The 24,228-nt window shown below is 46.2% G+C and overlaps 1 protein-coding gene across 2 annotated transcripts in view; it reads right to left on the reverse strand.

Annotated features, from left to right (window-relative positions):
* Positions 1–13,630: 13,630 nt before the first annotated feature.
* The window catches only part of LCAT (lecithin-cholesterol acyltransferase), a 52,084-nt gene continuing 41,486 nt past the window's right edge, over positions 13,631–24,228 (reverse strand). For both annotated transcript variants that reach the window (XM_075848044.1, XM_075848043.1), the window contains exons 5-6: positions 16,536–16,760; positions 13,631–14,306 (exon numbers count right to left, since the gene is read on the reverse strand). In XM_075848044.1, the coding sequence (XP_075704159.1) occupies positions 13,783–14,306; positions 16,536–16,760 (749 nt within the window). In that variant the 3' untranslated portion in view covers positions 13,631–13,782. The remainder of the gene's footprint in view (positions 14,307–16,535; positions 16,761–24,228) is intronic.

The raw sequence follows: 24,228 nt of genomic DNA on the forward strand, positions 1-24,228 counted from the left end.
CAGATATTACTGCCTCCCTGAAAATGATGTAGGTACAGATAGTACTGCCTCCCTGTAAATGATGTAGGTACAGATAGTACTTTCTCTATGTAAATGATGTAGGTACAGATAGTACTTTCTCTATGTAAATGATGTAGGTACAGATAGTACTGCCCCTGTAAATGATGTAGGTACATATAGTACTGCTTCCCTGTAAATGATGTAGGTACAGATAGTACTTTCTGCATGTAAATTATGTAGGTACAGATAGTACTGCCTCCCTGTCCCTATGTAAATTATGTAGGTACAGATAGTACTGTCTCTATATTATTGATGTAGGTACAGATAGTACTGTCTCTATGTAAATGATGTAGGTACAGATAGTACTGCCTCCCTTGTAAATGATGTAGGTACAGATAGTACTGCCTTCCTGTGAATGATGTAGGTACAGATAGTACTGCCTCCCTGTAGATGATGTAGGTACAGATAGTACCTCCTCTCTGTGACTGATGTATGTACAGATAATACTGCCTCCCTGTATATGATGTAGGTACATATAGTACTGCCTCCCTGTAAATTATGTAGGTACAGATAGTACAGCCTCCCTGTAAATGATGTAGGTACAGATATTACTGCCTCCCTGAAAATGATGTAGGTACAGATAGTACTGCCTCCCTGTAAATGATGTAGGTACAGATAGTACTTTCTCTATGTAAATGATGTAGGTACAGATAGTACTTTCTCTATGTAAATGATGTAGGTACAGATAGTACTGCCCCTGTAAATGATGTAGGTACATATAGTACTGCTTCCCTGTAAATGATGTAGGTACAGATAGTACTTTCTGCATGTAAATTATGTAGGTACAGATAGTACTGCCTCCCTGTCCCTATGTAAATTATGTAGGTACAGATAGTACTGTCTCTATATTATTGATGTAGGTACAGATAGTACTGTCTCTATGTAAATGATGTAGGTACAGATAGTACTGCCTCCCTGAAAATGATGTCGGTACAAATAGTACTGCCTCCCTGAAAATGATGTAGGTACAGATAGTACTGCCTCCCTGTAAATGATGTAGGTACAGATAGTACTTTCTCTATGTAAATGATGTAGGTACAGATAGTACTGCCCCCCTGTAAATGATGTAGGTAGAGATAGTACTGTCTCTATGTAAATGATATAGGTACAGATAGTACTGCCTCCCTGTAAATGATGTAGGTACAGATAGTACTGCCTCCCTGTAAATGATGTAGGTATCGATATTACTGCCTCCCTGTATATGATGTAGGTACAGATAGTACTGCCTCCCTGTAAATGATGTAGGTACAGATAGTACTTTCTCTATGTAAATGATGTAGGTACAGATAGTACTGCCTCCATGAAAATGATGTAGGTACAAATAGTACTGCCTCCCTGAAAATGATGTAGGTACAGACAGTACTGCCTCCCTGTAAATGATGTAGGTACAGATAGTACTTTCTCTATGTAAATGATGTAGGTACAGATAGTACTGCCCCCTGTAAATGATGTAGGTACAGATAGTACTGCCGCCCTGTTAATGATGTAGGTACAGATAGTACTTTCTCTATGTAAATGATGTAGGTACAGATAGTACTGCCCCCTGTAAATGATGTAGGTAGAGATAGTACTGTCTCTATGTAAATGATATAGGTACAGATAGTACTGCCTCCCTGTATATGATGTAGATACAGATAATACTGCCTCCCTGTAAATGATGTAGGTACAGATAGTACTGTCTCCCTGTAAATGATGTAGGTACAGATAGTACTGCCTCCCTGTAAATGATGTAGGTACCGATAGTACTGCCTCCCTGTATATGATGTAGGTACAGATAGTACTGCCTCCCTGAAAATGATGTAGGTACAGATAATACTGCCTCCCTGTAAATTATGTAGGTACAGATAGTACTTTCTCTATGTAAATGATGTAGGTACAGATAGTACTGCCTCTCTGTCCCTATGTAAATGATGTAGGTACAGATAGTACTGTCTCCCTGTAAATGATGTAGGTACAGATAGTACTGTCTCTATGTTATTGATTTAGGGACAGATAGTACTGTCTCTATGTTAATGATGTAGGTACAGATAGTACTCCCTCCCTGTAAATTGTGTATGTACAGATAGTACTGCCTCCCTGTAAATGATATTGGTACAGATAGTACTACCTCCCTGTAAATGATGTAGGTACAGATAGTACTGTCTCTATGTAAATTATGTAGGTACAGATAGTACAGCCTCCCTGTAAATGATGTAGGTACAGATAGTACTGCCTCCCTGAAAATGATGTAGGTACAAATAGTACTGCATCCCTGAAAATGATGTAGGTACAGATAGTACTGCCCCCCTTGTAAATGATGTAGGTACAGATAGTACTGCCTTCCTGTGAATGATGTAGGTACAGATAGTACTGCCTCCCTGTAGATGATGTAGGTACAGATAGTACCTCCTCTCTGTGACTGATGTATGTACAGATAATACTGCCTCCCTGTATATGATGTAGGTACATATAGTACTGCCTCCCTGTAAATTATGTAGGTACAGATAGTACAGCCTCCCTGTAAATGATGTAGGTACAGATATTACTGCCTCCCTGAAAATGATGTAGGTACAGATAGTACTGCCTCCCTGTAAATGATGTAGGTACAGATAGTACTTTCTCTATGTAAATGATGTAGGTACAGATAGTACTTTCTCTATGTAAATGATGTAGGTACAGATAGTACTGCCCCTGTAAATGATGTAGGTACATATAGTACTGCTTCCCTGTAAATGATGTAGGTACAGATAGTACTTTCTGCATGTAAATTATGTAGGTACAGATAGTACTGCCTCCCTGTCCCTATGTAAATTATGTAGGTACAGATAGTACTGTCTCTATATTATTGATGTAGGTACAGATAGTACTGTCTCTATGTAAATGATGTAGGTACAGATAGTACTGCCTCCCTTGTAAATGATGTAGGTACAGATAGTACTGCCTTCCTGTGAATGATGTAGGTACAGATAGTACTGCCTCCCTGTAGATGATGTAGGTACAGATAGTACCTCCTCTCTGTGACTGATGTATGTACAGATAATACTGCCTCCCTGTATATGATGTAGGTACATATAGTACTGCCTCCCTGTAAATTATGTAGGTACAGATAGTACAGCCTCCCTGTAAATGATGTAGGTACAGATATTACTGCCTCCCTGAAAATGATGTAGGTACAGATAGTACTGCCTCCCTGTAAATGATGTAGGTACAGATAGTACTTTCTCTATGTAAATGATGTAGGTACAGATAGTACTTTCTCTATGTAAATGATGTAGGTACAGATAGTACTGCCCCTGTAAATGATGTAGGTACATATAGTACTGCTTCCCTGTAAATGATGTAGGTACAGATAGTACTTTCTGCATGTAAATTATGTAGGTACAGATAGTACTGCCTCCCTGTCCCTATGTAAATTATGTAGGTACAGATAGTACTGTCTCTATATTATTGATGTAGGTACAGATAGTACTGTCTCTATGTAAATGATGTAGGTACAGATAGTACTGCCTCCCTGAAAATGATGTCGGTACAAATAGTACTGCCTCCCTGAAAATGATGTAGGTACAGATAGTACTGCCTCCCTGTAAATGATGTAGGTACAGATAGTACTTTCTCTATGTAAATGATGTAGGTACAGATAGTACTGCCCCCCTGTAAATGATGTAGGTAGAGATAGTACTGTCTCTATGTAAATGATATAGGTACAGATAGTACTGCCTCCCTGTAAATGATGTAGGTACAGATAGTACTGCCTCCCTGTAAATGATGTAGGTATCGATATTACTGCCTCCCTGTATATGATGTAGGTACAGATAGTACTGCCTCCCTGTAAATGATGTAGGTACAGATAGTACTTTCTCTATGTAAATGATGTAGGTACAGATAGTACTGCCTCCATGAAAATGATGTAGGTACAAATAGTACTGCCTCCCTGAAAATGATGTAGGTACAGACAGTACTGCCTCCCTGTAAATGATGTAGGTACAGATAGTACTTTCTCTATGTAAATGATGTAGGTACAGATAGTACTGCCCCCTGTAAATGATGTAGGTACAGATAGTACTGCCTCGCTGTTAATGATGTAGGTACAGATAGTGCTTTCTCTATGTAAATGATGTAGGTACAGATAGTACTCCCTCCCTGTAAATGATGTAGGTACAGATAGTACTGCCTCCCTGTATATGATGTAGGTACAGATAGTACTGCCTCCCTGTAAATGATGTAGGTACAGATAGTACTTTCTCTATGTAAATGATGTAGGTACAGATAGTACTGCCCCCCTGTAAATGATGTAGGTAGAGATAGTACTGTCTCTATGTAAATGATATAGGTACAGATAGTACTGCCTCCCTGTATATGATGTAGATACAGATAATACTGCCTCCCTGTAAATGATGTAGGTACAGATAGTACTATCTCCCTGTAAATGATGTAGGTACAGATAGTACTGCCTCCCTGTAATTGATGTAGGTACCGATAGTACTGCCCCCTGTATATGATGTAGGTACAGATTGTACTGCCTCCCTGTAAATGATGTAGGTACAGATAGTACTTTCTCTATGTAAATGATGTAGGTACAGATAGTACTGCCTCCCTGAAAATGATGTAGGTACAAATAGTACTGCTTCCCTGAAAATGATGTAGGTACAGATAGTACTGCCTCCCTGTAAATGATGTAGGTACAGATAGTACTTTCTCTATGTAAATGATGTAGGTACAGATAGTACTGCCCCCTGTAAATGATGTAGGTACAGATAGTACTGCCTCGCTGTTAATGATGTAGGTACAGATAGTGCTTTCTCTATGTAAATGATGTAGGTACAGATAGTGCTCCCTCCCTGTAAATGATGTAGGTACAGATAGTACTGCCTCCCTGTATATGATTTAGGTACAGATAGTACTGCCCCCCTGTAAATGATGTAGGTACAGATAGTGTCAGGGATCATTACCATGTATATTGTTTGAAAAATATTATCCTCACACATATGTATATACATTTCAGTTCTTTGTGTAATATACTGATATATATAACAAGTTCTTTGTTCATGTCGGACACACCTATGGAAGACACCGCCCCCTGGAATGCAAGAAGAGTGAGTCTGAGAAACTGGTGGGGGCGTGGGCACTCCCACATCTCTGGGGATGAGGCATGTGTCTCTTTCTGTGTTTCTTTGTTCTGAATAAAAAGTGTCTTCAGTCTTCCTCCTGACAGAGAGGGAAGCTTTACCAAACATTTGTGTGGTGTACTTCTCTCCAGGCATGCCTTCAATTTTCAATTTACAGAGGTGGTTATTCGGTGTGAAATACGGACCTGACATTTGGCGCCCGAACGTGGGGCCTCACTCGAGGAAATATCAAAATCCAGACAACCGACAATCACAGGGTGAAACAGAGGACTCAAAGTTGCCCACTGAAGGAATTTGATCACCTCCGCAATAACACGGTAAGCGAATTGATTTTATAAATCTTCGTCTTATCTGTGTTAGTGGACAGTCTTGTGGTGATCTGTAGAACCCTTTTGTTGATTTCCTGGATTATCTCAGGCGACAGAGGTGATATTTTCCGCTGTGAGGGTAAAAAAAACTGTGAGACCTTAGTCGCGCCCGACTAACCATCCTCTGGGTAATTAGAGTCTAAATAAAAGATTATATAAGAGACCGGAGAGTTATCGACTGGGATTTTAATATTTCCAGCGAAGCCGGAGAGTCTAAATAAAATTATAAAAGAGACCGGAGAGTTATCGACTGGGATTTTAATATTTCCAGTGAAGCCGGAGTGTCTAAATAAAATTATATAACATGACCGGAGAGCTAGACTGTGAAATTTTTATATTTCCAGCGAAGCCGGAGAGCCTAAATAAAAATTATATTTCGGCGGACCGGAGGCTGTAGACTGAGGAATTTTAATATTTCCGGCGAGGCCTGGGAGTTGTTGACTGAAAATTGTTATATAAATGACGTGTATAATATAGACTGTTAGGCATATGATTTAATGAAGCGAAGAGAAGGGAAGCAGTATGTGAGTAAAATGAAGAAATTGATGGAAAGTGCTTTAGAGGGATTTGCAGAAGAGGAAGTTAGGAATAAGAAAGGTATTGTATGTATTAGAAAACAGGACCAGCCGACGCCCGGTAATGGCTTCCGTACCTCATGTTGAGTGTGTCCTCATTGTTGGTGGGAAACCCCCCTCCCTCACAGCTGCGCACTGTGTTTCCAATGGGAGAGGCTGCCCCCCACCACCCACCCCTGATGTGGCCACGCCCGGCCCAACCAAATCAGTATGAAATAATCGCCTTGTTAATTTTGTCATTTGTAGTGTTTTTTCTATTTACAGAAGTTCCAGTCTAGTTCACTGATGAAACAACACGTCATCATAATATAGAGATGGTGGCCGACAGATTGTACTGTTACAGATTATGTGGTTGATGTTTTGAACGTAGATAATTCCTATACAATGGTGTGATGAATGATTGCAGATACGTATGTTGTTTTGCCGGCATTGAAAGTGTTAAGATTGTGAGACTAGACGCTGTTAGAAGCTGTGAGTGTGTGACCCCCCTCCCTCTCCCCTGTAGTGTGCTGTGTTTGGGTGGAGGAGGGGGGCTGACTGGGTGCAGTCTGCAGGGCTGATGGGACAAAGGGATTACAATATGCACTGCTATATATATATATATATATATATATATATATATATATATATATATATATATATATATATCAGTAATGTCTACAAACCTAAATACATTTCTTCTCTTTGCGCATGCGCTGTTGTTTATAAAAGTTACGATATTTATGTGCTATGATGTGATCAGATTTCATGTGTTTTGATAATTCAGATGTATTAAACTACAGATACTGTGAGACACGGGGTTTTGAAAATGTATGTGCCCCCCACCGTTCCCTATTTTTATATACAGTTTATTGTTTTGCAGTAATTAATGTTATCAGATATAATATTTTCTGTTTTTATTGAATAACTAACTACAATTGTTTTGTTTTTGATTTCACACATAAATTATGTCATTGTAAAGATAAAATGTATTTGTCAGGAAAAAGTCATTTTTGTTTCAGGCTGTTGTACATTACAGGAGGTTAAACTAGTGTTATGATCTCTTGGTGGCTAAATCGGACGGTAAATCCTCTCTCCTGATTCTTCTGGATCTCTCTGCAGCCTTTAACACTGTAGACCACAAACTCCTACTTAACATGCTCCAATCTATTGGCCTCAAGGACGCGGCTCTCTCTTGGTTTTCCTCCTATCTCTCTGACCGCTCATTCAGTGTGTCATTTGCTGGTTCCACTTCTTCTCCTCTTCCCCTTGATATCGGGGTTCCTCAGGGATCAGTCCTAGGTCCGCTGCTCTTTTCTCTCTACACAGCTCCTATTGGACAAACCATCAGCAGATTTGGCTTCCAGTACCATCTCTACGCTGATGACACCCAATTATATACCTCTTCCCGTGACATCACCCCTGCTCTAATACAGAACACCAGTGATTGTCTGTCGGCTGTCTCTAACATCATGTCCTCTCTCTATCTGAAACTGAATCTTTCTAAAACTGAGCTCCTTGTGTTCCCACCATCTACTAACCTCCCTAAACCTGATATCTCCATCTCAGTGTGTGGCACTATCATAACTCCTAAGCAGCACGCCCCAGCTGTCTCTATCATAACTCCTAAGCAGCACGCCCGCTGTCTCTATCAGAACTCCTAAGCAGCACGCCCGCTGTCTCTATCATAACTCCTAAGCAGCACGCCCGCTGTCTCTATCATAACTCCTAAGCAGCACGCCCGCTGTCTCAGGGTTATTTTTGACTCAGATCTTTCCTTTACTCCTCACATACAATCACTTTCACGCTCCTGTCATTTTCACCTCAAAAACATCTCCAGAATCCGCTCTTTTCTTACAGAGGAAACCGCCAAAACTCTCATTATTGCTCTGATTCACTCTCGTCTTGACTACTGTAACTCATTACTAGTCGGTCTTCCCCTCACTAAACTCTCCCCTCTCCAATTTATCCTCAATGCAGCAGCCAGGCTCATCTTTATGACCAACCGCTACACCAACGCCTCTAATCTGTGCCAGTCACTGCACTGGTTGCCCATCCCCTTCCGAATAAAATTCAAACTTATTACTCTCACCCACAAAGCTCTCCACAGTGCTGCACCTCCTTACATCTCCTCACTCATCTCTGTCCACCACCCTACTCGGGCTCTACGTTCTGCCAACGACCTTAGATTAAAATCCTCCATAATCCGAACCTCCCACTCCCGTCTCCAGGATTTCTCTCGCGCTGCACCCGTCCTCTGGAATGCGCTACCCCAGACAATCCGATTAATTCCCAATATCCACAGTTTTAAACGTGCCCTGAAAACACATCTATTTAGACAGGCCTATAACATTCCCTAATCTGACTCCTTTCCATGGCCCTCCATTTAGATTAGTCATCAGAATAAGATTCCCTCACACTCCTTCTCTTCATGTCCGTCATACACGGATACTGGCTGGTGACCTGCTCATGCAGCTTTATGTTACCACCGCATGTGTATAAAAATGGCCGGACCATTGTACAGAACAAACACTGTTACACTTTGTGTCTCCCTTATTTCCCCATAGAATGTAAGCTCTTGCGAGCAGGGTCCTCACTCCCCAGATTTGAATTGTAAATGAACTTTGTCACTATGTAATGTCTGATATTGTTTGTTTCATGTCCCCTCTAAATTGTAAAGTGCTGCGTAATATGTTGGCGCTATATAAATAACGATTATTATTATTATTATTATGTTGAGATGTAGTTTTGAACTTTGCTACATTACTTTCGCAGAGTCCACAAAGGGGGGAATGGTGAAGGAACTGATCAGGTACAATTTTGGTTTGTTTTGAGTTAATTAATTTGGTTTCAGGAGATCTAAAAATGTGTAAGAGACCCCAATGAGTAATCCAGATTAAATGTGTATGAGAGTAACCTAAATTTTGAGGTTTTTCTGTGTAGATGGTTCCAGATCTTTCCAGAACAGTAAATATGGCACTGGGTATGCTGTGCTGTAGTCTCCACCCAATATGAGGTATTGTGTAAGAGACCATCCTCCTCCAGCAAAGTTACACAGGAGGCAGAGGTGATGTCACTCACAGATGAGTCTTTACAGATTTAGATGGGGGAGAAGGGAAAAAATAAAAAAATTGTCTGGACATTGTTAATTTGATGTAACGTTTTTAGGAATGTTTTATTTTTATTTGTTTTTGTATTAATCAAGTATTTGCAGAACCTGATAAAAGTGAGATTCTCAAAGTATTCTGGATTATCAGATGAGTCTGGAGAAGTGTATAACATTTGGTTTTATTTTAGAGGATGAAGACGCCACCCCTTTGAGATGTTATATATATATATGTGACATGGGTTTCTAATGTAAATTTGTAATAAAGAGATATTTTATTATACAGTATGTACAAGACAGGATACGAGGCACCAGGTAAATCATCCAGAAACCACTCTCACCTTCTTGTTCATCTCAAGGAGCGGAGCTGGAGGTGCTCGCTGAGGCTTGTAACCTGGCAGAAGGTAAGACGGCCAACATTTACACTGACTCTAGGTACGCTTTTGGCATCGCCCACAATTATGGGCCCATTGGTAGTAGGAACTTTATTGGATCATTGGGTAAGCCAATTGAGAGAGCGAGAGAAGACAGACCTGACAACAAGGGTATATGCAGTCAGGTGTCAGTAAATTGGCTTGTCCCTGGATACAATAATGCCACCACTAGGTTTGTAGCAGCTGGCGTGATGTGCGCACGGCGTGACATAGGTAAAACTGCAAAGGTACCTGTGAAAAGTGCAGCCCGGCCAGATTAACAGTCCCAGCGACTGCAGAACATACAATTACCCAAGGTAGAAGTGTATGACAATGTGCTCGTGTGTGTAGATCTGTTTTCAGGGGGGCCTGAAGCCCGGCCGGTATCTTCCCCACTGCAGACGTTGTGTGTAAGTGACAGGGGAACAGTGTTATCCCAAGTATTGACCTGATGTTTGTACAATGATAAGATGTTAGCAGTTCTCTAGACGTTGTCCCAAAGTTAGTTTGTTTAATAACTGTATTTAAGAAGTGTTGTGGGAATATTAAATTCTGAAGTTAAGTTTTATGTAAAGTTCTAGACCAGCCTTAGCATTGGACTATTAGAGTCATGCGTCAGATAAAAGGTACAGAAGTGGAATATTCCCATTCGAAAACATTTTTATTTGTTTATTTTTGTTGTGAAAGGGAAATTTTAGAGCACAGAATTCTGTGCAGTGTATATGTGTATGTATAGATATGTATATAAAGAAGAAGAATCAGTTTGTAAGTTTTAGTTACTGACTAGTGTGAACGTTTAAAATAAATCTGTCATTGTTAATGTTCTCCTTCAAGTTAATTATCTGATTAAGATCAATTACTGATTAGGCTATGAAAAGCTTGTTCTTCACAGGAAGAGTCCAACTGGGAGCGGAAGGCGTGAGAACCAGATTCTAACAGAATGTGGACGGATAAGGGAAGATGAACCGGTACCACCCAAAGCACTCTTGATGGCCCTTGCATTGATGTGTATGACCTCACATATGCCCCAAGACTGCAAGGATCGACTTGGTAAGATCTAATTGGTATGTCCCAGGCTTTACAGCTGATGCTGCTAAATTCTGTTAGAGCTGTTTGATTTGCCTACAGAACAGTCCTGGCAGACCGGTGCCAACCTTATCATACCCGCCTCCCCCGAAGAGAACCGACCTTGAGAGGCCTTCCCAGGTAGAACGAACCAGATTAGAGTAAGAAAAAATTGGTTTAAGACACTTGTCAGATAAACATGTGGAATCTGTGTATGTTTCTGTGAGGTGGAGATGTTCTAGGCAATCAGCTGAGATCAAGGTACAAATCCTGCTGAAAGAGTATCACCAAGTGCAAATGAAATGTACCCAGTAATCACACATATTCTAGGTGCCCTGTCCATTGTAACAGAGAAGTTTTTCCTTATATAAAGGTGTTTGATGTCATTTAAGGGCCTGACATTATTGTATGTACTTAGAACAACGTTTATAATGTATGCGGATGATGTTATCACCAGATTAGTATTTATTTTAACAATTGACAAGAGTTGGGGGTCCCCAGCAAGTGCCAATAAATATGAACTTAAAGACTTTTAACACGATGAACTCTATCACTGAGATGCGGCAGGCGCAGCCTGAGCCACGACAACGCGTTTATCATGAACTGACGGCAGTGTCACAATTCTAAGCAGCCGCCCAGACAAGTAACTTGCCAGAGGAAGAGTACAGATGAGGAGGGTTTGATAGTCACAATACAACTCCACTAATCCGCCTACGTGGGATCTCACCCCAGGCTCACAACATGAGGTGCTATGTACAGCCTGATGACGTAAACTAAAGGAGACGGTGTCGGACAGATGAGAAGGACCAAACCAAGTCCTGATGACATCAGCAAAGATCAAAGTAAAGACCAAAGACCTGAGTGAATACGTCAGCAGGATCAAGTGTTTTGATAAGTAAGTGGCTAGGAGGGGGTAATAATAACTCCCCCACTGGACACCAACGTAGTCTGACTCCACAATTGTATGGGTTACCCTGAGGGTGACAGTCAGTGAAGAGCAGAAGACAGGAGAAGAAGAAGACGATGGTGTACAGGACTGGCAATGAACTGATGGGACCCGAAACCTGAGGGTGATAGCATTATGATTATTAGTTGAGGCCCTATTGTTTATAATGTCTGAGGTTTATAATTATAATGTGTGTAAATATGCCACGCACTGCAAATTACAATCTGAGGAGTTTTATGTGAAGGTGTGAGGTGAAGGTCACTGTGCAGCCCATGACCTGTTATATCTTCAGGGGTAAAAGTCCCGTTAGGACAGTAAGTGACAGTGCGACAGTTGTTACCATTAATAAAATGTAGACCGGATTAATTATATATATATATATTACAACCAGCAGCGGTTTGTAGATTATATCAAAACAACCATCCTGTATCCAGAGGAGAATAGGGAAAGTTAGGACCACTCCGACACCTTGGAAGTCCAGGTACAAAGGGGGGTTACTCATCAGGAGTAGCTCGTCTCAAGCTGGTGAAGAAATCCAAAACCCCTACCCGCCTGGTTCGAGTGGTCAGTGGTAGGTTGCTAGGCAAGACTCAGGGATAGAGTTATAATATTTTTAGGGGGGACTGTCAGGGATCATTACCATGTATATTGTTTGAAAAATATTATCCTCACACATATGTATATACATTTCAGTTCTTTGTGTAATATACTGATATATATAACAAGTTCTTTGTTCATGTCGGACACACCTATGGAAGACACCGCCCCCTGGAATGCAAGAAAAGTGAGTCTGAGAAACTGGTGGGGGCGTGGGCACTCCCACATCTCTGGGGATGAGGCATGTGTCTCTTTCTGTGTTTCTTTGTTCTGAATAAAAAGTGTCTTCAGTCTTCCTCCTGACAGAGAGGGAAGCTGTACCAAACATTTGTGTGGTGTACTTCTCTCCAGGCATGCCTTCAATTTTCAATTTACAGAGGTGGTTATTCGGTGTGAAATACGGACCTGACAATAGTACTGCCTCCCTGTAAATGATGTAGGTACAGATAGTACTGCCCCCCCCTGTAAATGATGTAGGTACAGATAGTACTGTCTCTATGTAAATGATGTAGGTACAGATAGTACTGCCTACCTGTAAATGATGTAGGTACAGATAGTACTTCCTCCCTGAAAATGATGTAGGTACAGATAATACTGCCTCCCTGTAAATGATGTAGGTACAGATAGTACTTTCTCTATGTAAATGATGTAGGTACAGATAGTACTGCCTCCCTGTAGATGATGTAGGTACAGAGTGTACTTTCTACAGGGGGCACTGTGTGGGGGGCTCTTTACAGGTGTCTTTGATTAGAGCCCCCAGACAAAACTTTGCTTGGGGCCCCAGAATTGCCAATTTTGCCCCTGAGGGTAAATACAAGGATACTTACTGCTGGGCCATGTATCTAAGCCTATAATGTGCGATACGTCTACTGAGCTGCTGTATCTAATCCTATCATGTGTGATACGGTCTGCTGGGCCTCATATCTAATCCCATCATGTGTGATACTGCCTGCTGAGCCGTGTATCTAATCCTATCGTGTGTGATACTGTCTGCTGAGCCACTGTGTCTAATCCTATCATGTGTGATACTGTCTGCAGAGCTGTGTATCTAATCCTATCATGTGTGATACTGTCTGCTGAGCTGTATATCTAATCCTATCATGTGTGATACTGTCTGCTGAGATACTGAATCTAATGCTATCATGTGTGATACTGTCTGCTGAGCTGTGTATCTAATCTTATCATGTGTGATACTGTCTGCTGAGCTACTGTATCTAATCCAATCATGTGTAAAGGATCTGCTGCTAATGTCTTGTGCCAGATAGCACAGGAAGCATCAGGCGTCTTGCGGGGTCCATGCCTCTCCGAGTCGGAGCTGTACGGGTGGCACGAGGGCGACTACACGTGACAGGGGGTGGTAATGTTACGGCTGGGTGTATATATGTATCTATGTGAGCAGGAGGAAATGAGTGGCCGTACAATATATGTATTTCTTTATTGTTTGACAGTATGAGGCTGCGCGCCCCTAGAACAATGGCCACGCCGGCGCATGGATAAATATCACATCTTGTCAAGTCCTCAGCGATCACCTTGGCCTAGAGATCTCTCTCCAGCAGGATCACCTTGGCCTAGAGATCTCTCTCCAGCAGGATGTCATTGATCGCCTGCAATGTCCGGTTACTGAAGACCATGCTGAGATGATGCATTCCCTGCAGCTCCATCACCTGCACCTTCTCCTCCTGCTGGCCCTCCCATCGTCTGCACAGTTCCATGCTTCTCTTATGTACCGTGTCGTCCCCATCAGAATAGATGATGTCTATAGGCGGCTCATTGGGGAAGCCGTCCCCGTACACATAGGTCTCGGCTGTGGGGAGGCCGGTGCCATAGATGCAATACGTGTCCACACCTGGGGGAGGCAGCCCTTCCAGAAGACCCTTTGTATCTTCCCACATATACCAACCATCTTCAAAGCCGATATCCTGGAAGAATTTCTTGTAGTCCCTGTAGGTGTAGTTATAGGCCGGCGTGGAAATAAAAACGTGCGATTCTGGCCATCCCAGGTTTGTCGGAATCATCCATGGATTGGTTGTGGTCATTCGCTGTTCTTCTCGAATTTTAATGTTGGAGACCATTGGTATCCCGTGGTTATCTCCTGTAAACCAGGGAGTAAACAGTTAATGAGGGTATAAATCTCACTGATGGCCCAGTCCCTGGTGTCCCCCCATGTCACAGGGACATATACAGCAGCTCTGTAGTGTGAGGACCCCATCAACCAGTCCCCGATGTCTCAACTGTGCGTGTGATGGGGGAGATTGGGCGCCCGATATGCCCCATCGGCTAATAAAGCGTTCTGCGCTGTTCCGTCAAGGTTTCTATCCTTTTTACAGCAGGAATAGCGCTCCGTGCTGCAGCGGTCAGACTATCAACAGTGACCAAAAAGAAATCTCTGAACGTAGCGCGGTGCGGTCCATGTGCAGTCCTGGGGACCACTGATGAGCTCTGGGACCCATGATATTCTATTATTTTCCCACCTTTTTTTGTTATTTCAATAATCGTCTCTTTTCCCACAATCCCCTGCAGCCTCCTGCAGAGTTTTCAGTTATTTGATCTTTCCAGGTGATCGGTAGATTCTTCTGGTCATGGGCTGACTATTCTGCACCACTGATCAGTGGCATAACTACCGTGGTGGCTACGGGGCCTGCGGCATGTAGGGGTTCTGTAGTCCGGTGCTGCCGCTATGGTAGGATGCAGAGACTATTGTACATTATGACAGAGCAGGGCGGTATCTCCCTTCGCTGCCATTGGCTATGAGCCATTCGGCCTGCAGCCTATCAGGCGCGGGGACAGAATCCCTGGGCAGGCTGGCGTGATGAAGTCGCTGGATCACGCCGATCTACACAAGGTCCGTTCACTGCGGGTACAGGATCTAGGTGAGTAATGTATTTCTTTATTTTTTTTATTTATTTGGGAGCGCTATCTATAGGTGGGGGAACTGTATGGCGCTATCTATAGGTGGGGGAACTGTATGGCGCTATCTATAGGTGGGGGACTGTATGCCGCAATCTATAGGTGGGGGACTGTATGGCGCTATCTATAGGTGGGGCCTGTGTGGCGCCATCTATAGGTGGGGGCTGTATGGCGCCATCTATAGGTGGGCTGTATGGCGCCATCTATAGGTGGGGCTGTATGGCGCCATCTATAGGTGGGGCTGTATGGCGCCATCTATAGGTGGGGCTGTATGGCGCCATCTATAGGTGGGGCTGTATGGCGCCATCTATAGGTGGGGCTGTATGGTGCCATCTATAGGTGGGGGCTGTATGGCGCCATCTATAGGTGGGGGCTGTATGGCGCCATCTATAGGTGGGGGCTGTATGGCGCCATCTATAGGTGGGGGCTGTATGGCGCCATCTATAGGTGGGGGCTGTATGGCGCCATCTATAGGTGGGGGCTGTATGGCGCCATCTATAGGTGGGGGCTGTATGGCGCCATCTATAGGTGGGGGCTGTATGGCGCCATCTATAGGTGGGGGCTGTATGGCGCCATCTATAGGTGGGGGCTGTATGGCGCCATCTATAGGTGGGGGCTGTATGGCGCCATCTATAGGTGGGGGCTGTATGGCGCCATCTATAGGTGGGGGCTGTATGGCGCCATCTATAGGTGGGGGCTGTATGGCGCTATCTACGGGTGGGGGCTGTATGGCACTATCTACAGGTGGGGGGTTGTATGGCGCCATCTATAGGTGGGGGGCTGTATGGCACTAGCTATAGGTGGGGGGCTGTATGGCACTAGCTATAGGTGGGGGTCTGTATGGCACTAGCTATAGGTGGGGGTCTGTATGGCACTAGCTATAGGTGGGGGTCTGTATGGCACTAGCTATAGGTGGGGGTCTGTATGGCACTAGCTATAGGTGGGGGGCTGTATGGCACTAGCTATAGGTGGGGGGCTGTATGGCACTAGCTATAGGTGGGGGGCTGTATGGCACTAGCTATAGGTGGGGGGCTGTATGGCACTAGCTATAGGTGGGGGGCTGTATGGCACTAGCTATAGGCGGGGGGTCTGTATTGCGCTATCGACAGGCGGGTGGCTGTATGGCGCTATCTACAGGCTGGGGGGCTGTATGGCGCTATCTACAGGCTGGGGGGCTGTATGGCGCTATCTACACATAATTGCAGATTTACTTGTAGTTACTAGAAACTGACATTCCAGTAGGAGATGAGGAAAGCTGCTGCAGGGTAAAGCACAGGGCTGAGAAGATAATCCCACATAGCCCTGTACTAATCACCTGATCGACAACCCAACTGATCAGTCCTTCCTGTGTATGGGACGGTCTGCTGCACTTTATTTAGTCACTATTTTTACAGTCTGAACATCGTCCACTGACCTGACATTAACACCAGCAGCGGCTTCACCGCTCCCCCCCATGGCGCTCCCAGAGATATAAAGCCCTTGATATATTTCTTCTTCCACTGTGGTGGCTGATGGTTGAGGAAGTACAGGAGATAGAGATTGCCCATACTGTGGCCGATGAGGAAGAGCGGCTTCTCGTACTGCGAGTGCATCTCCTCAATCAGGAGCTTCAGCTTTTCAAAGTATTCTTTCTGGCCATCTGTGCAAGAGACACGACCATCAGGAGACATTCATATCAACACCGAGAGGACAAATTCATCTCACATTCTCCTGCCCTAGTACCCCAATACCCCCCTAACCCTTCATCCTGAACAAGCGGAAAAGTGCGTGGGGTGTAAGTACTTTCTGCATGTATTTGTAATGCTCAGAATTGTATATATTAGGCTAAATTACTATTCAGTGAGGTCAGTAACAGGGGGTGGGGCTGTGACAACCTCTCAGTAACAGGGGGCGGGGCTGAGACAACCTCTCAGTAACAGTGGGCGGGGCTGTGACAAACTCTCAGTAACAGGGGGTGGGGCTGTGACAACCTCTCAGTAACAGGGGGTGGGGCTGTGACAACCTCTCAGTAACAGGGGGTGGGGCTGTGACAACCTCTCAGTAACAGGGGGTGGGGCTGTGACGACCTATCAGTAACAGGGGGTGGGGCTGTGATGACCTCTCAGTAACAGGAGCGGGGCTGTGACAACCTCTAAGTAATAGGGGGCGGGGCTGTGATGACCTCTCAGTAACAGGGGGCGGGACTGTGACGACCTCTCACACATGATATACAGGCTGGTTGTCAGTAGTAATAGATGAATAGCTGTTACTGTATATAAGATGTGTGGATCTCATGTCTGATCACACATAGGCCGCAGACAGGAGAGGGGTACAGGCTGCTGGAAGGTGAGGGGGTGACACTGTCCTCTAATAACATATATTACAGAGGCTGCAGGCAGGAGAGGGGGTACAGGCTGGTGGAAGGTGAGGAGGTGACACTGTCCTCTAATAACATATATTACAGAGGCTGCAGGCAGGAGAGGGGTACAGGCTGCTGGAAGGTAAGGGGGTGACACTGTCCTCTAATAACATATATTACAGAGAGGCTGCAGGCAGGAGAGGGGGGTACAGGCTGCTGGAAGGTGAGGAGGTGACACTGTCCTCTAATAACATATATTACAGAGAGGCTGCAGGCAGGAGAGGGGGTACAGGCTGCTGGAAGGTGAGGAGGTGACACTGTCCTCTAATAACATATATTACAGAGGCTGCAGGCAGGAGAGGGGGTACAGGCTGCTGGAAGGTGAGGGGGTGACACTGTCCTCTAATAACATATATTACAGAGGCTGCAGGCAGGAGAGGGAGTACAGGCTGCTGGAAGGTGAGGAGGTGACACTGTCCTCTAATAACATATATTACAGAGGCTGCAGGCAGGAGAGGGGGTACAGGCTGCTGGAAGGTGAGGAGGAGACACTGTCCTCTAATAACATATATTACAGAGAGGCTGCAGGCAGGAGAGGGGTACAGGCTGCTGGAAGGTGAGGAGGGGACACTGTCCTCTAATAACATATATTACAGAGGCTGCAGGCAGGAGAGGGGTACAGGCTGCTGGAAGGTGAGGAGGTGACACTGTCCTCTAATAACATATATTACAGGGGCTGCAGGCAGGAGAGGGGTACAGGCTGCTGGAAGGTGAGGAGGTGACACTGTCCTCTAATAACATATATTACAGAGGCTGCAGGCAGGAGAGGGGTACAGGCTGCTGGAAGGTGAGGAGGTGACACGGTCCTCTAATAACATATATTACAGAGACGCTGCAGGCAGGAGAGGGGTACAGGCTGCTGGAAGGTGAGGAGGTGACACTGTCCTCTAATAACATATATTACAGAGGCTGCAGGCAGGAGAGGGGGTACAGGCTGCTGGAAGGTGAGGAGGTGACACTGTCCTCTAATAACATATATTACAGAGGCTGCAGGCAGGAGAGGGGGTACAGGCTGCTGGAAGGTGAGGAGGTGACACTGTCCTCTAATAACATATATTACAGAGAGACTGCAGGCAGGAGAGGGGTACAGGCTGCTGGAAGGTGAGGAGGTGACACTGTCCTCTAATAACATATATTACAGAGGCTGCAGGCAGGAGGGGGGGGGGGTACAGGCTGCTGGAAGGTGAGGAGGTGACACTGTCCTCTAATAACATATATTACAGAGGCTGCAGGCAGGAGAGGGGGTACAGGCTGCTGGAAGGTGAGGAGGTGACACTGTCCTCTAATAACATATATTACAGAGAGGCTGCAGGCAGGAGAGGGGGTACAGGCTGCTGGAAGGTGAGGAGGTGACACTGTCCTCTAATAACATATATTACAGAGGCTGCAGACAGGAGAGGGGGTACAGGCTGCTGGAAGGTGAGGAGGTGACACTGTCCTCTAATAACATATATTACAGAGAGGCTGCAGGCAGGAGAGGGGTACAGGCTGCTGGAAGGTGAGGAGGAGACACTGTCCTCTAATAACATATATTACAGAGGCTGCAGGCAGGAGAGGGGGTACAGGCTGCTGGAAGGTGAGGAGGTGACACTGTCCTCTAATAACATATATTACAGAGGCTGCAGGCAGGAGAGGGGTACAGGCTGCTGGAAGGTGAGGAGGTGACACTGTCCTCTAATAACATATATTACAGAGGCTGCAGACAGGAGAGGGGTACAGGCTGCTGGAAGATGAGGAGGTGACACTGTCCTCTAATAACATATATTACAGAGAGGCTGCAGGCAGGAGGGGGGGGTACAGGCTGCTGGAAGGTGAGGAGGTGACACTGTCCTCTAATAACATATATTACAGAGGCTGCAGGCAGGAGAGGGGGTACAGGCTGCTTGAAGATGAGGAGGTGACACTGTCCTCTAATAACATATATTACAGAGGCTGCAGGCAGGAGAGGGGGTACAGGCTGCTGGAAGGGGAGGAGGGGACACTGTCCTCTAATAACATATATTACAGAGGCTGCAGGCAGGAGAGGGGTACAGGCTGCTGGAAGGTGAGGAGGTGACACTGTCCTCTAATAACATATATTACAGAGGCTGCAGGCAGGAGAGGGGTACAGGCTGCTGGAAGGTGAGGAGGTGACACTGTCCTCTAATAACATATATTACAGAGGCTGCAGGCAGGAGAGGGGGTACAGGCTGCTGGAAGGTGAGGAGGTGACACTGTCCTCTAATAACATATATTACAGAGGCTGCAGGCAGGAGAGGGGTACAGGCTGCTGGAAGGTGAGGGGGTGACACTGTCCTCTAATAACATATATTACAGAGGCTGCAGGCAGGAGAGGGGGTACAGGCTGCTGGAAGGTGAGGAGGTGACACTGTCCTCTAATAACATATATTACAGAGGCTGCAGGCAGGAGAGGGGGTACAGGCTGCTGGAAGGTGAGGAGGTGACACTGTCCTCTAATAACATATATTACAGGGGCTGCAGGCAGGAGAGGGGGTACAGGCTGCTGGAAGGTGAGGAGGTGACACTGTCCTCTAATAACATATATTACAGAGAGGCTGCAGGCAGGAGAGGGGTACAGGCTGCTGGGAGGTGAGGAGGTGACACTGTCCTCTAATAACATATATTACAGAGGCTGCAGGCAGGAGAGGGGGTACAGGCTGCTGGAAGGTGAGGGGGTGACACTGTCCTCTAATAACATATATTACAGAGGCTGCAGGCAGGAGAGGGGGTACAGGCTGCTGGAAGGTGAGGAGGAGACACTGTCCTCTAATAACATATATTACAGAGGCTGCAGGCAGGAGAGGGGGTACAGGCTGCTGGAAGGTGAGGGGGTGACACTGTCCTCTAATAACATATATTACAGAGGCTGCAGGCAGGAGAGGGAGTACAGGCTGCTGGAAGGTGAGGAGGTGACACTGTCCTCTAATAACATATATTACAGAGGCTGCAGGCAGGAGAGGGGGTACAGGCTGCTGGAAGGTGAGGGGGTGACACTGTCCTCTAATAACATATATTACAGAGGCTGCAGGCAGGAGAGGGGTACAGGCTGCTGGAAGGTGAGGAGGTGACACTGTCCTCTAATAACATATATTACAGAGAGGCTGCAGGCAGGAGAGGGGGTACAGGCTGCTGGAAGGTGAGGAGGTGACACTGTCCTCTAATAACATATATTACAGAGGCTGCAGGCAGGAGAGGGGGTACAGGCTGCTGGAAGGTGAGGAGGTGACACTGTCCTCTAATAACATATATTACAGAGGCTGCAGGCAGGAGAGGGGTACAGGCTGCTGGAAGGTGAGGAGGTGACACTGTCCTCTAATAACATATATTACAGAGGCTGCAGGCAGGAGAGGGGGTACAGACTGCTGGAAGGTGAAGCGGTGACACTGTCCTCTAATAACATATTACAGAGGCTGCAGGCAGGAGAGGGGTACAGGCTGCTGGAAGGTGAGGAGGTGACACTGTCCTCTAATAACATATATTACAGAGGCTGCAGGCAGGAGAGGGGTACAGGCTGCTGGAAGGTGAGGGGGTGACACTGTCCTCTAATAACATATATTACAGAGGCTGCAGGCAGGAGAGGGGGTACAGGCTGCTGGAAGGAGAGGAGGAGACACTGTCCTCTAATAACATATATTACAGAGGCTGCAGGCAGGAGAGGGGGTACAGGCTGCTGGAAGGTGAGGAGATGACACTGTCCTCTAATAACATATATTACAGAGGCTGCAGGCAGGAGAGGGGTACAGGCTGCTGGAAGGTGAGGGGGTGACACTGTCCTCTAATAACATATATTACAGAGGCTGCAGGCAGGAGAGGGGTACAGGCTGCTGGAAGGTGAGGAGGTGACACTGTCCTCTAATAACATATATTACAGAGGCTGCAGGCAGGAGAGGGGGTACAGGCTGCTGGAAGGTGAGGAGGTGACACTGTCCTCTAATAACATATATTACAGAGGCTGCAGGCAGGAGAGGGGTACAGGCTGCTGGAAGGTGAGGAGGTGACACTGTCCTCTAATAACATATATTACAGAGGCTGCAGGCAGGAGAGGGGGTACAGGCTGCTGGAAGGTGAGGAGGCGACACTGTCCTCTAATAACATATATTACAGAGGCTGCAGGCAGGAGAGGGGGTACAGGCTGCTGGAAGGTGAGGAGGCGACACTGTCCTCTAATAACATATATTACAGAGGCTGCAGGCAGGAGAGGGGGTACAGGCTGCTGGAAGGTGAGGAGGTGACACTGTCCTCTAATAACATATATTACAGAGGCTGCAGGCAGGAGAGGGGGTACAGGCTGCTGGAAGGTGAGGAGGTGACACTGTCCTCTAATAACATATATTACAGAGGCTGCAGGCAGGAGAGGGGTACAGGCTGCTGGAAGGTGAGGGGGTGACACTGTCCTCTAATAACATATATTACAGAGGCTGCAGGCAGGAGAGGGGGTACAGGCTGCTGGAAGGTGGGGGGGTGACACTGTCCTCTAATAAACATATATTACAGAGGCTGCAGGCAGGAGAGGGGGTACAGGCTGCTGGAAGGTGAGGAGGTGACACTGTCCTCTAATAACATATATTACAGAGAGGCTGCAGGCAGGAGAGGGGTACAGGCTGCTGGAAGGTGAGGAGGTGACACTGTCCTCTAATAACATATATTACAGAGGCTGCAGGCAGGAGAGGGGGTACAGGCTGCTGGAAGGTGAGGAGGTGACACTGTCCTCTAATAACATATATTACAGAGGCTGCAGGCAGGAGAGGGGTACAGGCTGCTGGAAGGTGAGGAGGTGACACTGTCCTCTAATAACATATATTACAGAGAGGCTGCAGGCAGGAGAGGGGTACAGGCTGCTGGAAGGTGAGGAGGTGACACTGTCCTCTAATAACATATATTACAGAGGCTGCAGGCAGGAGAGGGGGTACAGGCTGCTGGAAGGTGAGGAGGTGACACTGTCCTCTAATAACATATATTACAGAGAGGCTGCAGGCAGGAGAGGGGGTACAGGCTGCTGGAAGGTGAGGAGGTGACACTGTCCTCTAATAACATATATTACAGAGAGGCTGCAGGCAGGAGAGGGGGTACAGGCTGCTGGAAGGTGAGGAGGTGACACTGTCCTCTAATAACATATATTACAGAGAGGCTGCAGGCAGGAGAGGGGTACAGGCTGCTGGAAGGTGAGGGGGTGACACTGTCCTCTAATAACAAATATTACAGAGGCTGCAGGCAGGAGAGGGGGTACAGGCTGCTGGAAGGTGAGGAGGTGACACTGTCCTCTAATAACATATATTACAGAGGCTGCAGGCAGGAGAGGGGTACAGGCTGCTGGAAGGTGAGGAGGTGACACTGTCCTCTAATAACATATATTACAGAGGCTGCAGGCAGGAGAGGGGTACAGGCTGCTGGAAGGTGAGGAGGTGACACTGTCCTCTAATAACATATATTACAGAGGCTGCAGGCAGGAGAGGGGGTACAGGCTGCTGGAAGGTGAGGAGGTGACACTGTCCTCTAATAACATATATTACAGAGGCTGCAGGCAGGAGAGGGGTACAGGCTGCTGGAAGGTGAGGGGGTGACACTGTCCTCTAATAACATATATTACAGAGGCTGCAGGCAGGAGAGGGGTACAGGCTGCTGGAAGGTGAGGAGGGGACACTGTCCTCTAATAACATATATTACAGAGGCTGCAGGCAGGAGAGGGGGTACAGGCTGCTGGAAGGTGAGGGGGTGACACTGTCCTCTAATAACATATATTACAGAGAGGCTGCAGGCAGGAGAGGGGGTACAGGCTGCTGGAAGGTGAGGAGGTGACACTGTCCTCTAATAACATATATTACAGAGGCTGCAGGCAGGAGAGGGGTACAGGCTGCTGGAAGGTGAGGAGGTGACACTGTCCTCTAATAACATATATTACAGAGGCTGCAGGCAGGAGAGGGGTACAGGCTGCTGGAAGGTGAGGAGGTGACACTGTCCTCTAATAACATATATTACAGAGGCTGCAGGCAGGAGAGGGGGTACAGGCTGCTGGAAGGTGAGGGGGTGACACTGTCCTCTAATAACATATATTACAGAGAGGCTGCAGGCAGGAGAGGGGTACAGGCTGCTGGAAGGTGAGGAGGTGACACTGTCCTCTAATAACATATATTACAGAGGCTGCAGGCAGGAGAGGGGGTACAGGCTGCTGGAAGGTGAGGAGGTGACACTGTCCTCTAATAACATATATTACAGAGAGGCTGCAGGCAGGAGAGGGGGTACAGGCTGCTGGAAGGTGAGGGGGTGACACTGTCCTCTAATAACATATATTACAGAGAGGCTGCAGGCAGGAGAGGGGGTACAGGCTGCTGGAAGGTGAGGAGGCGACACTGTCCTCTAATAACATATATTACAGAGGCTGCAGGCAGGAGAGGGGGTACAGGCTGCTGGAAGGTGAGGAGGTGACACTGTCCTCTAATAACATATATTACAGAGGCTGCAGGCAGGAGAGGGGGTACAGGCTGCTGGAAGGTGAGGAGGTGACACTGTCCTCTAATAACATATATTACAGAGGCTGCAGGCAGGAGAGGGGGTACAGGCTGCTGGAAGGTGAGGAGGTGACACTGTCCTCTAATAACATATATTACAGAGAGGCTGCAGGCAGGAGAGGGGGTACAGGCTGCTGGAAGGTGAGGGGGTGACACTGTCCTCTAATAACATATATTACAGAGAGGCTGCAGGCAGGAGAGGG

The sequence above is a fragment of the Rhinoderma darwinii genome, unplaced genomic scaffold, assembly GCF_050947455.1.
Source record: "Rhinoderma darwinii isolate aRhiDar2 unplaced genomic scaffold, aRhiDar2.hap1 Scaffold_1584, whole genome shotgun sequence".
Classification (NCBI taxonomy): domain Eukaryota; kingdom Metazoa; phylum Chordata; class Amphibia; order Anura; family Rhinodermatidae; genus Rhinoderma; species Rhinoderma darwinii.